Raw genomic sequence first — 15,889 nt, 5'->3', positions numbered from 1 at the left:
CTACTCAAAAATGAGGAGGAAATTGGTCTTTTCCCCCTCCCCACTTTCCTTTGATTATAAAATGATAGGACTTCCCTGGTGGTATAGTGGATAAGAATCCACCTACCAATGCAGGAGACATGGGTTCAATCCCTTGTCTGGAAAGATTCCACATGCCTCGGAGCAACTAAGCCCATATGCCACAGCCACTCTAGAGCCTGTGAGCTGCAACTACTAAACCTTTGTGCTTAGAGCCTGTGCTCTGCAATGAGAGAAGCCACCACAATGAGGAGCCCATGCACAACTGGGGAGGTGCCCCTCATCCCCACAACTAGAGAAAACCTGAATGCAGGAACAGAGACCCAAAAATAAATAAATAAATAAAACCATAGCCCACTAAGTTCTCAGAGCATGCCACCGCTTGCCTTTCCACTTGTAAGCCTCATAGGCATCCTTTCCTAATAAATCACTTGTCATCTATCACTTTGGTTCTCTCTGAGTTCTTTCTCTGCTGGGACACAAAGGACTATGGTACTGGAGCTCGTCAGAGCTCTCCAAAATGGCACCAAACAGTTTCAGAATGATATTCTGACAAGTGGAGATTTGTAAGCACCTTTTGGCAGGAAAGGGCTCTTTTTAGGAAAGAGCTCTCTGCTGGAGACCCTTTGGCCTTGTCACTAGCCTTAAACCCGGCACCCCATGCTCTACATGTCTCTGGCCCTAGCATGCCTTTCAAATCTTGATCACTCCATACCTTGCCTAATCTATCAGTTCTTTCCATACATCAAAGATGTTGAAATGAAGAATAAGTAATTAACAGATGACCAGATCTCTTCCCTAGCTTCCTCTTTAGTATAATCTTGCAAATACACTGTGTGAACAAGATAGCATCTAAAGAAAAATCTAAGAAGTTGACTGGTCTGCCCACAAGTCTGCACACAGAGGGAGATGGCAACAACTCTGACCCCCTATTTCAATGGTTAACTGAGATTACTTCCCCTTTTCCTTATAAAAATTTCGTGGCCAACCAGAATCCTCTGAGCTGTTTTTGGGAGGACACCGAGTCCACCATCTCCCCAGATTGCTGGTATTCTGATTAAAAACAACTTTCCTTTCTACCAATATTGGTCTCCAATATTTGTCTAAAGAATCCTCCTTCAATGCTGGAGACCTGCGTTCAATCCCTGGGTTGAGAAGATACCCTGGAGAAGGGAAGGGCTACCTACTCCAGTGTTCTGGCCTGGAAAATTCTATGGACGGCATAGCCATGGAGTCGCAATGAGCCGGACATGACTGAACGACTTTCACCTACTGGTTTTTGAGCGATGAGCAGCCAGACCTTACTTGGTAACACCATTGTTGATGTATCAACATCTGTTCCATAAATCCCAATTTGTGGAAATTTGAGTTACTTTCATTTTTATACTATTATAAAAATGTGAAAGTACAGATTCTTGCACATCCATCTTTGGTCGTTTGTCTCATTATTTTTTAAGATAATTTCCTAGAAGTGGAATTGCTGCATTGAATGGTTTAATTTTTATTTTTATCTGTCACATTTATTTATTTATTGCTGCATATTGATAGATTTCTCTCCAAAAGGGTTAATCAATTCATGATCTTGTTATTGCAGATGGAGTTCAGAGCAAGGAATCTGAAGTTCAAGAGGCACTTCTCAGAGAAAGAGTTCTTGGAGGCTAAACCATGTGAAACTGAGACAAGTCATCAAAAAAAAAACAAACAGGTAAATAATCTATAGGGATCCAGGATCTGTGGGGGCTCATGGCTGGATTCCCCCCAACTTTTTGGCTTGTTTCTCTCTGCTCTCTCCAACGCTAAGGGTCACTGACATGGTTAATCTTTGCCAAAAAGCATTACTCTGCCTTTAAAAAAAAAAAAAAGCAAAACCGAACTTGTGTTTCTGCATTGAAACAGTTTCATAGTTCATTTCCTGGTCTGCAGAAAACAGGAACAATGGCTACAGGGAGTGTTCCCTCCCAAATCATAGAAAAAGAAAGAAAAAAGTTACTAGAAATCCTACAACAGGATCCCGATTGTATCTTAGATACCTTAACCTCTCGGAAGCTGATTTCTGAGGAAGAGTATGAGATTCTGGAGAATATTACAGATCCCCTGAAGAAAAGTCGGAAGCTGTTGATTTTGGTACAGAAAAAGGGAGAAGTGAGCTGTCAGCTTTTTCTCAACTGTTTGTTTAATACTTTTTCCCAGTCAGCTACCATTTGCAACTTAAATCAAGGTAGGTTACATTTCTACACTTTTTGGGCCAAGAGGGAGAAGGCAGTTTTCCTGAAAAAAAGAAAACGATTACCCTTTATTTTCATTTGTCATTCTCCTGGAGATAATTTTCAGCGAAATACGATAAAAGGGAAATGTGTCCAAGATTTAAAAAGCAGGGAATGATGTATGTTATTGTTCTGGAGGATTTATAACTTTTTCGTTCAAACGCAATCCAAAACCAGCAGTTGTTTTCTTGCTGGTATAAACGTCTTACTGTTTTGACAGTCACATCCCGAAATATTCATAGTTGGAAAGAGACTACTGTTAGTGATACATTGTGATTTCTTTATCAAGTAAGTGAATTCATAGGTATTAACAACCTCAAGACCAAAAGCTGCATCTTTCACTTAGCATGGCCATTTTGAAAACAGAGGGGAAATAATTTTTGACACACATACGCGGTGGATTAGCAATTTCATTTTCTCTGTAAGAAGAATGCCAAGTGAATCCTCATTTTCAGGAGCAAATCAAATGCTAATTTTTCAATATGCAATGATAATTAGTGGCAAATAGGAAGCACTTAAGGCATCCCTGGTAGCTCAGCTGGTAAAGAATCCGCCTGCAATGCAGGAGACCCCAGTTGATCCCTGGGTTGGAAAGATCCCCTGGAGAAGAGATAGGCTACCCACTCCAGTATTCTTGGGTTTCCCTGGTGACTCAGATGGTAAAGAATTTGCCTGCAATGCATGAAGACCTGGGTTCTATCCCTGGGTTGAAAAGACCCCCTAGAGGAGGGCATGGCAACCCACTCCAGTATTCTTGCCTGGAGAACCTCCATGGACAGAGGAGCCTGGTGGGCTACAGTCCATGGGGTTGCAAAGAGTGAGTCACGTGCAAAGAGTCACGACTGAGCGACTAAGCACAACTCAGAGAGGCAGAGGCTAAGATAAAAATATTAATGCTAATGGTTTCTAATGTAGTACAGGACCCATAAACTTAAAGATATAGGTCTTAATATTTCCAGTATTTATTCTAAATAAGAGCTATTCACTTCTTCATTAGAAATTGTTAGGATCAAACTTCATTAGTAATGACCCTAGGAAGTCTGAGCTGCTGTTGAAAGTGTTAGTCACTCAGTGGTTTCCAACTCTTTGCAACCCAATGGACTGCAGCACGCCTGGCTCCTCTGTCCCTGGGACTTTCCAGGCAAGAATACTGGAGGGGGTTGCTGTTTCCTTCTCTAAAGGAACCTCCTAACCTGGGGATCAAGTTCAAATCTCCTGCATTGCAGGCAGACTCTTTACCATTTGAGCTACCAGGGAAGCCCGGTTTGGGGTTACAGTAAATTGACAAGTAAACAAAGGATTCAAGTTTTCTGTTTCACCCACTTACCCTTTGAGTTTGCTATGAAAGACTCAAACTTTTGAGCTGGGCAGGAGTGTGATCTGATATTTTTCAGTGGGAGAAAGAAAGTTCTGAGCTGACTTATTGCCATTTATGTAGGTATTCCTATCATCTAGTGAAATAGAGAGATGATGCTTTGAGGTCATGGGAGCTCCCTAATATAACATCTGTTAATTTTGAGAAAGAAAATAAAAATCTCTCACACTTTCTTATTCTTTCCAGAAATTTTGAAACATGAATATAGAGAGCCACCTCCACCAATAGGAGCAAGCAAGGAAGATGTTTTCCTTCCTGGAGAAAAACAGCCTGAGAACCCTGAGATCACCACGTCCTTCAAAGAGAAAGAGTGCTTGGATTTAGAAACCTCTGAGTCTTCCACAGACAAGGAAACTGGTTATCAGGAAACGGCTTGGTCCTCAAAGGAAAATGAGAAGGAAGACAACACATCAAAATTCGCATCGCCACAGTCAGTTGAGATCACTGAGTATGAATTTCCAGCAACTATTGAGTATTTACAGGATAGACAGAGATACGAGGAGCCAGATGATTCTTTATACTTAGGACAAGAGGACTATTTAGAATCTGTGGGGTACTCTGAAGATGCAAACATCATCCTGGAAGAAGAGGCTTACAGTGACCCAGAGGGCAGTATCTATGATGGCAGAGAGGACTCTGTGTACCTCGGAACCACGGAGTTCTCTGATGAAGAACAGAATTATGAGGATCCAGAAACTGGCATGTCTTTGGAGGAGGAAGAAGAGAAGAGTATGGAAGGTATGGAAATGATGTGTGTAGAGTTACTTAGGCAAAAACTTAAATCTTGATTGCAGTATCATAACAGAGAGGGGACTGAGGAATGGCACCAGATGGAAGCAGAAAAGTAGCTCCTCAAAAATTCCTCGAACCTGTCTAACTTGGAGTTTCCTCAGCGGTGGGTGTTGACAGGGAGGAAAACCCAGGACCTAGAAATAGTGGACAGTATGTGCATGTGTGCAAAGCTATGGACTGTAGCCCTCCAGGCTCCTCTGTTCATGGGGATTCTCCAGGTAAGAATACTGGAGTAGGTTGCCATGTTCTTCTCCAAGTGGACAGTATAAGATAAAGTAAGTATTGGCTATGAACTTTTAGGCTTCTGCAGTCACCTCCATCACACATATAACAAGTTGCTAACCACTAATTTTAGCTGTTGCCTTCTATACCTCAGATTAAGTCTTTTAAATCATTTTAGAACCTTTGTGATCAAGGGAATATGGGGATTATGGACCTAACTTTTGAAGCAGAAACAGGAGAGGAATTTGTGGTAAATGGATAAGGTCCCAAAATAATGCTTGGCTTGAGCTATCCAAATATAGCCATTTCAATGAGGAAGATTATACCAGTACCTTGAATTTGAATATTTCTTAATGAAAATTCAAAATATGAGAAATGCTTAATTTGGAGAGATATTGTCTGGGAAAATAAACACCACCAAGTTCTGAATGTAGAAGGGGAAGATAACTACCAACTCACATTCAGCCCAAATCCATAATCCAATTATGGGTCAGAAAAGAGTAATTTCCTTCTCTGCACACCTTGACCTGGTTACTAGAATGCTGTAACATAGTGGTACCACAAACTTGGTAGCTTAAACAATCAGTTCAGTTCAGTGGTTCAGTCATGTCTGACTCTTTGCAACCCCATGGACTGTTTCCCATCAGGCTTCCCTGTCCATCACCAACTCCCAGAGCTTGCTCAAACTCAATCGAGTCAGTGATACCATCCAACCATCTCATCCTCTGTTGTTGCTTTCACCCCCTGCCTTCAATCTTTCCCACCATCACGGTCTTTTCCAGTGAGTCAGTTCTTCGCATCAGGTGGCCAAAGTATTGGAGCTTCAGCTTCAGCATCAGCCCTTCCAATGAATATTCAGGACTGATTTCCTTTTGGATTGACTGGTTGGATCTCCTTGCAGACCAAGGGACTCTCAAGAGTCTTCTCCAACACCACAGTTCAAAAGCATCAATTCTTTAGCTCTCAGCTTTCTTGATGGTCCAACTCTCACGTCCATACATGACCACTGCAAAAACCATAGCTTTGACTAGACAGACAGTTATTGGCAAAGTAATGGCCTCTGCTTTTTAATATGCTGTCTAGGCTTGTCATAACTTTTCTTCCAAGGAGCAAGTGTCTTTTAATTTCATGGCTGTAAGACAATAAACAGTAGAAATATGTTGTCTCACAATTTGCAGGCTGGAAGTCTGGAGATGTATATAGGGGTTGGTTCCTTCTGAAGATTGTAGAAAGAATCTGTTCCTAGCTTCTGGTAGTTTGCTGGAAATCTTTAGAATTCTTTGGCTTGTGGAAGCACTCATCCCCCCATCCCCTACAATCTGCCTTTATCTTCACTTGGTTGTCTTCCTGGGTTTGTGTCTCTATGTTCACATTTCCCCCTTTTCTTTTGTTTTTTGGCTGCACCATGCAGTTTGCAGGGTCTTATTAATCATGCCCTGTGCTGTAGTCCATGGGGTCGCAAAGAGTTGGACACGACTGAGCGACTGAACTGAACTGAACTGAACTGACCAGGGATGGAACCCAAGCCCCCTGCAGGAGAAGCTCAGAATCCCAACCACTGGAACACCAAGGAATTCCCAAATTTTCCTATTTTATAAGGGTAACAGTCATAGGACCAGGGCTCACTGTAATGACCTCATCTTAACTAATTATACATCTACAATGACTCCATTTCTAAATACCATTACATTCTGAGATACTGGGTCTTAGAATTTCAACATATGATTTTGAGGGGTACATAGTTCAACCTATAACACAACTCTTGCCCCACTGCTTTTTAGACCTCATTCTTAATTTTTTAAATATATTACAGTAGTTGTATAGGGTTGAATTACTTTTTCATTGCATACCATCAGCATTATTCTGCAAAGGACCCCCCCCCCTTTTTTTTAATCTGTTTGACTTTTTTCTCCATTCCTTATTCACCTTCTTCCATAGGTAACATTTTAATATTATGTGTTTCTTGCATGATATTGTTTTGTTTTGCATGTTTTTTCTTTATTATTTATTTGCCATAATAAATATAATAGGCACCTCAAAATTAGGATCACTTAAAACAATAAGAGTGTATAATTGTTTATGTGTCTATAACTGACAGGCATTCTTCTGGTCTTCTCTGGGTTTACATCTGTTATCGGTGGTCAGCTAGCTGTTGGCTCATTTCTCATCTTCTAGCAAGCTGTGCATGCATGGTCAGTTGATTGAGTTGATTCTCTGCAACCCCATGGACTGTAGACCACCAGGCTTCTGTACCCATGGGATTCTCCAGGCAAGAATATTGGAGTGGATTGCCATGCCCTCTAACAAGCTAGTCTGGGCTAACTCTCAGACTATGTCAGGCATAGTCTTATAATGAGAGCAGAGGAGTCAGAGAGACAGAAACAGAGTCCTGAAGGCATTTTGAGGCTTAGACTCAGAACTATCATGACATCTGTATGATAGGTTTCCTAGGGCCGCCACAGTAAGATACTACAAAAAGGTGGCTTAGAACAATGGGAAATATATTGTTTTACAGATATGGAGACCTGGAGACTGAAACCAAGGTGTTGGCAAGGTTATACTCTCTCTGAAGACATTAGGGAAGGACCTGTTCCAGTTCTCTCTCCCAGCTTCCAGTAGCTTCTGGAATTCTTTGACTTGAAGACCATCTTCTCTCTTGTGTCTTCAAGTCATTTCCTTTAGTGCATGTGTCTGTTTTCAAATTTCTTCTTTTAATTAGGACACTGATCAGATGGCACTAGGGCCCACCCTAATAACCTCATTTTAAGTTGATGACCTCTGTAATGACCCTATTCACAAATAAGGCCACATTCTGAAGTACTGGGAGGATTAGTATCTTTTTGTAGGGGATATAATTCAATCCATAACATTGTTTGACTTCTGCCACATTCTGTTGGCAAAAGCAAGTCACAAAGCTTTAAGGGTTGGGGAAGAATAGGCTGCATCTCTTGCAAAGTAATATTACAAAAGGTGTGGATACCAGAAAACCATTGTGTGTTAGTCGCTCAGTCGTGTCTGACTCTTTGCAACCCCATGGACTGTAGCCTACCAGGCTCCTCCGTCCATGGAATTCTCCAGGCAAGAATACTGGACTGGATTACCATGCCCTCCTCCAGGGGGTATTCCCGACCCAGGGATCAAACCTGGTTCTACTGTTTTGCAGGCAGATTCTTTACCATCTGAGCCATCAGGGAAACCCAGGAAAGCCATTACTTGGGGCTAGTTTTGCAACCAATCTAACATTTGTTGACTAAAAAAAGATGCGCAACATGAGAGTTGCAAGTTAAGTTTTATTTGAGTCAAAATGAGGACTGCAGCCAGGGAGAGAGCATTTCAGATAGCTCTGAGAAACTGCTCCAAAGGAGTAGTGGGGGAAGGTCAATGTATGTGATTTTCAGTGAAGGAGGAGTTCACACAATCAAGCGCTTATTTTACAAAAGGTTTTCTGCTAGCCACCAGGAGCTGATGTCACCATGAAGGGACTGAGTGCTTTTCTGGATATGAGAAAGTGCAAGGATTGGGATCATGAAATCTGTTCCTGAAAATATCTAACCATCTAAAGGCCTGTTCCACCAGTCTTCCTGAAGCAACAGAGTGCCTCATTCTCCACCCTGAACCCCCTTCAGGTCATGTTGAAGGTCAATAGCTGCAGCAGCACAAGACTCAGTCTCCAAAGGGGCAGATGGAAAATGCCCTTGACAAGCGCCAATTTGTATTTGACACAGCCTTAGGAAAACAGGTCAAGAAAAGTTTCAATAATAATGCAGTTAGGACTGTATATAATTCTAATGGTTTCCAATCCACTCTAGTTGACTGGAGGATAAAAAAATTTTTTTAAATAATAATTTATGGCTATGCTCTGTCTCTTGCCTCTGTAATATTTGTCTATGCAGCTAGGAACTGGGGGAGGGGGGGTGGAAATCAAATACATCTGATTCAAAGGAGAAGGATTGTCATGCTTTTTGTCATGTTAAATTTTAAGCCACTTTCTTCCTGCCCCTCCCCCACCCCATCACTGCATCTCAAGTTGAAGTCTCAGGAAGACTTAAGGCATTGCCTGTCTGCTCTGCAATGTATAGAGTCAATTCATATACAGGTTATGTAATCAACTCTCTTCCTGGTAGGCTACAGTCCATGGGGTCGCAAAGAGTCTGGCATGACTGAGTGACTTCACTTTCACTTTCTCTTCTAGTTTATACTATTTGGAATCAGTCAATGATCAAACTTGGGTCTTTTATGTCTCCTGCATTGGCAGGTGGTTGCTTTACCACTAGCGCCAGCAGGGGAAGTCCAGGAACCCATAAATTTATCATTTTCTCTGCTTTCTTCTTCCTGAAGGTTCAAGTTTTTATTTGATGTTATTCCCTGTTAGCCTGAAGACTTTTATTTATTTTTTGTTTCTTGAAACATGTCTTCATTTTGCCTTCAATCCAGAAGAATATTTTTTCTGTAAGGAATTTTAGACTGGTGTCTTTTTGCCTTCAGAAATGATGGGTATCATTTCTGTCATTTGGCTTCCATTCTTTCTGATGCTAAGTCTTGTCATTTTATCATTGTTCCCTCTTGTGTTGTGCTATTTTTCTTCTGGGTGATTTCAAGATGTTTTCCTTAAAATGTTTTCTGTGATTAACTCTGATGTGTCTAGGTGTGATTTTCTTTGTTTTCATCTTATGTAGGGTTTATGAATCTCTAAATTTGGAATTTACACCTCCCCCAAATTTGGAAAATTTTCAGCTATTATTTATCCAAATATTTTTTGTCCCACTTGCGCCCCCTTCTCTTTTTGAGACTCCAAGTACATGTATGTTAGAGTTTCTGACATTTTCCCCAAGGTCCCTAAGGCTCTGTTCATTTTTTTTTAAGTATTTTTTTATCCTTATTTTTTAGATTGGATCATTTCTATTACTATGCTTCTAAGTACAGTGAATTTTTCTTCTGTCGTTTCCAGTCTTTTTTAAATTCCATCTACTGATTTTTGAAAAAAATTCAGATATTATGCTTTTTGTTCAAGAATTTAAATTTTTAAATGCTTTCTTCTTTTTTCCTGATAATTTCTATTAAATTATTCATTATGGGTTTATATTATTGTACATTCTTAAAAATAGTTAAGATAGCTACTTTAAAATTCTTTTATTCTATGTCCAATATCTGGGTCATCTTGGAGTGGGTCTCCATTGATCACTGTGGGACTCAAATTAATAAGAAGTCTGTTTCATTTCAGTGGGTGGCAGCTAAAATCTCCAGTTATTTCTTTTTGTCTTGCTTGGGCTATTTTCATGAATTTTTAATTTACAAAAATGGTACTTGGTTCTAGAAATTATTGCTTCTTAATTTTCATTCCTCTCTGTGCTTGTTAGACATATCACTGTACTATTCCACAGTAGCCTGATATTACCTTGTCAGCATTTGGCATCTGGCTTGGGCCATGTGGGTACCAGTCACTGTGCTGAAGAACAGAGGTTGGTTGTCCTAAGGAAAAGCGGGGGATAGGCAGGGGAGAGGCAAGAGCAGAACTTATATGTTTTCTGCAATCCATCTTCTCACTTCCTCCTCTGGGGATCCTTCATGCTGGCCTCAACTTCTCCCTCACCTTCTTACCTATCAGATACACCAGTTCAAGCAACTTTCAGACTGTTGAAGGATTTCTTAGAGTTCCTTTTGTTAATTCTTGAAACCTACACTTTCTCTCATGTCTACTGTTTCTTCTAGGCTATTTTTACAACGGATCCAAGAAGCTTATGCTAAGTTACTATCCATGGGGAGCAGAAAATGCTCTCTGATTTTCTTTCTCTACTTAGCACTATCTCTGTATTCTCAATAAGTGGCTAGAAGATAAATTAGAAAATGACATCAGGAGAAATTATATACAACATGTAAATTCTGAGAAGACAAACTCTTCCATTTCTCCAAACTTTAACAAGAGTTAACATTTAATATAAATCAGTATCGACTTAGAGAATTCCTTTTACATATGTATAAAGTAGCATTAACAGGCTTTTTCATTACTGCATATGAACACAACCAAAAAATTCGAAAACCTGAATGATCATCGGTAGACAATGGTTAAATAAATAGTGGTCCATCCAAACCATTAAGTACAATGGATTAATAAAATGAATTAAGTAGTTCTCTGTATGTACTTATTTGGAAGAATTTGCAAGGAATACCACTGCGTGAAAAGAAGTGGAAAAATCATTTGGTATCATATCATTTATGGAATAAAATAGCATCCATTATACCAAGCTGTGTACTTCTACATATGCAAGCATACTTATGTACTTGTACTGAAAAAGGAAGAGAAGGAAACATACCATACCATATTGACATATCTCTTAGAAGGAAAGTAGACTTGGCAGACTGATGAAACAGCACTTTCACTTTACTTGTTTAATCTTTTTTAAAAATTTATTTTAAGTTGGAGGATAATCGCTTTATCATATTGTATTGGTTTCTACCATACATCTACATGAATGAACCATACATGTACATATGTCCCCTCCCTTTTGAACCAACCTTCCATCTCCCACAGCATTCCATCCCTCCTCCATCAACAGATTAATGGATAAAGAAGTTGTAGAACATATATACAATTGAATATTACTCAACCACAAAAAGAACAGACAGATGGTGGATCATCTTTTCTTTTTTTTCAAAGAAAATATCAATTACTTAATTTTAAAAGTCAGTGAAGAAAGCTCAGATGCTGAGCATGACATTCACTGACTATATCTTTTTTTCCTACAGAAAGAAAAAATGTGTTTAAAGATGTCCTGTCCTGTTTGAACCTGGACACAAGCAGAAAGCTTCGGTCAGACTTCGTGAAACAATTCTCCTTAGACCGAGGATGTACGTGGGTGCCTGAGACTCCGAGTGACTTGGCTTGGAACTTCCTGATGAAAGTTCAAGCACTGGATGTGACAGCCAGAGATTCAGTCCTCAGACCCAAGGTTCTGGGTGAAGAGAGCAAAGGGGAATTGCTGACTGGAGTAGAGAACTTGGAAATTAGAGAAACAGAAACCATTAATCCCCTGGATGTCCTTTGTGCCTCTTTGCTGTCTTCAGACAGCTCTTTGCAACGTGAAGTCATGTCAAACATGTATCATTGCTGGTTTGCTCTTCCCCTGCTACTGCCAGATGCAGAAAACAACAGAAGCATTTTAATGCTAGGGGCCATGAAGGACATTGTGAAGGAGCAGTCAACACAGTCTTCAGGAGGGCCTACAGGGGATACAGAAAAGCTTCTGACTCTCATGAAGATGCCTGTCATCTCTTTTGTGCGTCTAGGATACTGTAGCTTTTCCAAGTCCAGAATCCTCAATGCCCTGCTCAGCCCTGCCCATCTGAAATCACACAAAATCTTTCTTCATCAGGACTTGCCTGTTCAGGTGCTTCCCCGGCAGATCTCTGATGGCCTGGTGGAGATAACATGGTGTTTTCCTGATAGCAGCAGTTTAAGTGAAAACCCCAGTTTCCCCCAGAAGCCTGTTGCTGTGGCCAACCTTCGTGGAGATCTAGAAAGTTTTTGGACACAGTTTGGTTTCTTGATGGAGGTTTCCTCAGCTGTGTTTTTTTTCACTGACTGCCTAGGTGAGAAGGAATGGGACTTGCTAATGTTTTTAGGAGAAGCTGCCATTGAAAGATGCTACTTTGTCCTCAGTCCCCAGGCCAGGGAGAGTGAAGAGGCTCAGGTTTTCCAGAGGGTCTTGAAGTTGAAGCCATCACAGCTACTGTTTTGGGAGGAGGAGGAAGCGGGGCAGAGAGGAAGGAACATGGAGGGTCTTCAAGCCGCCCTCCAAGAAGTGATGTCCTCTTCACTCAGATGTGTGTCTGTGGAAGACATGGCCCCCCTGGCCAGAGAGTTGGGGATACAGGTAGACCAAGACTTTGAGAACATTCAAGGGATTCAAGTTTCCCCTAGTGATAACTTGACTGGAACAGCTGAAGATGAGGGATCACAAAGACACAGTCAGTCAGAAAACTCATCTGAAAGCCCTGCTAAGATGTCTGAGACTAGTTGTCAGATCAGCCCAAATCATCAGAATTTCCATCTCACTCCAGTATTCATTCCTCCTCTGAGAAACTTCCGTCCTTTACCAGCCAGAGTTGGAGGTAACTTTAACCGTGGTTCTTTGAAAGCCCCTTGGGCTATGGGCTCCCGCTTTTGGTTACAGCAGAGCCCTAAGAGTTTCCATCCTTGGCCCTTTCAGAATACAAGGGCACATAGTCCAGGCAAACGTTTTGGAATTCAGTATTTCCAGCCCCAGAGATTTTATTCAGGTGAAACATTTATGAGATTCTCAGGACCTCCTTGGAGACATCACATGGGTAGAACTTTTGGGAGACCACCAAGACCCATTTCTCAGCATATACCGGCCTGGCCTCAGAAACCACAGATGATGGGAACCCTTGAAAGGTCTGGGAAAGTGGACTCCCAGGGAAGTCACCTCCATTCCCTGGGTTCACGGCCAGCAGGAGCAGTTGGGAAGCCTGGGCAAGTCAGTGCCTGGGGAACAAGGCCAACAGAGACAGTTAGAACATTCATGAGAACAAAGCCCCATATTGTAAATCCTCACCATCAAGCCTTTCAAGCAGCAGGAGCCACACAAAAACCAAGAAGGATTGCCTCTCAGCAAGGAGCTAAGCTGAAGACACAAGGTGGGCCTTCAAATCCATCTTTCCAAACGGAATTCCATCCTATGTCCCACAGCATGTATTTGCCCAGCTCTCAATTAAAATCAAATCAGCCCAAGTCACCCAAGGTCAAGCAGTCCCAACCCAAACCCTCCCAACCTGTGCCCTTTCAGCCCAAACCCACTCAAACCAAACCCACTCAAACCAAACCCACTCAGCACCAGGCCCCCCGAGCTGAAAGTTCTCCATCCAAACCCACTCAGCCCAAGCCATGCCAGCCCCAGTCCTCCCAATCTAAACCTTCTCAGCCCAGACCTACTCAACACAAGTCATCTCATACTGGTCCTTCACAGGCTAAGGCATATTACCCAAGAGCAGGGCCCAAGAAGGGAGGGAAGCATTAAAATGTTTACTCTAGGGACCTGTGAAATATGTCCTTTGCCCAGGCCTTTCCTATCACATGTAGGGTAACCTGAAGGAGAGTGGCAGTGATGGTAAAAATGTACTATCACTAACATGACACAGGAAACAAGATACAGACAGTGTAACTGGATATTATAAAAATATCTATGAGAATTATGTCCCTAGAGAAAAGGAAATTATGAAAAGAATAAAAGATAGAATTAAGCAGTAAATAAATAAATTGAATACAACCTTGAATATTTGGTAATATATAACTTGAATCCCTGGTAGCTTAGCTGGTAAAGAATTCAGACCCTGGTTCAATTTCTGGGTCGGGAAGAGCCCCTGGAGAAGGAATAGGCTACCTACTCCAGTATTCTTTGGCTTCCCTGGTGGCTCAGACAGTGAAGAATCTGCCTGCAATGCAGGAGACCTGTGTTCAATCCCTGGGTTGGGAAGACCCCCTGGAGGATGGCATGGCAACCCACTCCAGTATTCTTGCCTGGGGAATCCCCATGGACAGAGGAGCCTGGCAGACTATACAGTCCATGGGGTCGCAAAGAGTCAGACATGACTAAGCGATTAAGCATGCACAACTTGAACCTAGGGGATAGAGGCTATAAAACTATTTCACTTGGGAAAAGTAAGGATGAAGCCTTTAATTTCAAGGTGACCATAAAACAGGGTACAAATAGCCTCAGTGTTGCAAGAAAAACTATTCTAGGTGTTGGCTGCTCTAGAGATGTTTTGGTCAAAAATTTTATGTTTGATATCAGTCACTAAGCAGATAACCCTGTTTGTTTGGAATTTTTAAATCAATTTGCTTGTAATAATAGCCCCAAATTGCTTGGATGATAAAGCTTATTTGCCTCTTACATATAGAAATAATGAACTAACAACCAATAAAGTAATTATTTTGTCTAAACTTTGGGAGTGATTGTGTATGTTTCATGTTTTAAATATTTAATATTTGTCATAGTTAAGATCATTTGACTAATTAGAGGATCTGATATATTAGCCTCATGACTCCAACTTAAAATGTAAAACTGAATGTTTAATTTTAGAGTTGTGATTTTATTAAACTGAAAAGCTAAGATAGGTTTACAAAGTTTGTAAAAAGCACTGAAATGTATAAGAGAACTTAAGAGTTGCAGAATTTTCCATTTTAATTTATTAGATTCATCATTGTCTAAACATTAGGTTAAGTTTTACTAGTTAGAAGCATTAAGTAGAGAGAATATTAAATTTAAAATATTTAATTGCAGTGCCATGGATTGACCTAGAGATTGCCATACTGAGTGAAGTAAGTCAGGCACAGAAAGACAAATATATGATTCCTGCTATATGTGAAATCTAAAAAAAAAGAGTACAAATGAACTTAGTTACAAAACAGGAAGAGTCACAGATGTAGAAAACAAAGTTACGGTTATCGGGGGTGAGGGGGGAATAAATTGGGAAATTGGGATTGACATATACATGTCACTATGTGTAAAATAAATAACTAACAAGAACCTGTTGCATAGTACAAGGAACTCTCCTCAATATTCTGTAATAGCCTATATGGGAAAATAATCTAAAAAAGAGTGAAAAAATGTAAATGTATAACTGACTCACTTTGCTGCATGCCTGAAACTAACACAGCACTGTGGATTAACTATATCCTAATTAAAAATAAAATCTAAGTGAAGTTTAATTAAGTTTATGAGTGACACTAAATATGAAAAAAAGGCCACTTTAAAGGAAAATGTTAAAATTCAGTAGGTTAATTTTAAATCTACTTAAATTTAAATTGAGTATTTTTAAATCGACATAATTAAGTTTAGAAATAAAATAATGAGTTTTATAAGTTGAATTAAGAGCCCTGGTTTTTGAATTTGTAACTTTTATAAAATTAGTATTAGTTGTAAGTATTCAAATAGCCTCTTGCTGTCTTTTCTGGGGAAAAAAAAATTGTATTCAAAGCCACCTACAAAGAAATCCTACTAACAAACAGATGAGAAATGATCTTTTAAAAGAAATAATCTCTGAGCACATTCTCATACTGCAACAGGTATCCTTCATTTGTTTCTGCATATATTAAATAATCAACGTGGAGTATTTAGAGTGTGTTCAACCTTTCTCAAGATTTCTGCAAAGGTGAAGAAAGAAAGAGAGGACAGTGCATATGAATTTTTGTCTTTTGGCA

General features: G+C 40.4%; 1 protein-coding gene across 2 annotated transcripts; it reads left to right on the top strand.

Annotated features, from left to right (window-relative positions):
- Window positions 1-1,943: 1,943 nt before the first annotated feature.
- On the top strand, window positions 1,944-14,629 carry CARD6 (caspase recruitment domain family member 6). 2 transcript variants are annotated; one of them, XM_043488940.1, is made up of 3 exons: window positions 1,944-2,236; window positions 3,847-4,395; window positions 11,416-14,629. In XM_043488940.1, the coding sequence occupies exons 1-3, from the start codon at window positions 1,954-1,956 to the stop codon at window positions 13,704-13,706; spliced, it is 3,123 nt and encodes a 1,040-aa protein (XP_043344875.1). In that variant the 5' UTR covers window positions 1,944-1,953; the 3' UTR covers window positions 13,707-14,629. The 2 variants fall into 2 exon arrangements, with proteins under 2 accessions (XP_043344875.1, XP_043344874.1); XM_043488939.1 differs by having other exon boundaries at window positions 3,844-4,395.
- The last annotated feature ends 1,260 nt before the right edge of the window (window positions 14,630-15,889 follow it).

Source organism: Cervus canadensis, chromosome 16 (genome assembly GCF_019320065.1).
Source record: "Cervus canadensis isolate Bull #8, Minnesota chromosome 16, ASM1932006v1, whole genome shotgun sequence".
Classification (NCBI taxonomy): domain Eukaryota; kingdom Metazoa; phylum Chordata; class Mammalia; order Artiodactyla; family Cervidae; genus Cervus; species Cervus canadensis.
This window is presented reverse-complemented; position numbering and strand designations above follow the sequence as displayed.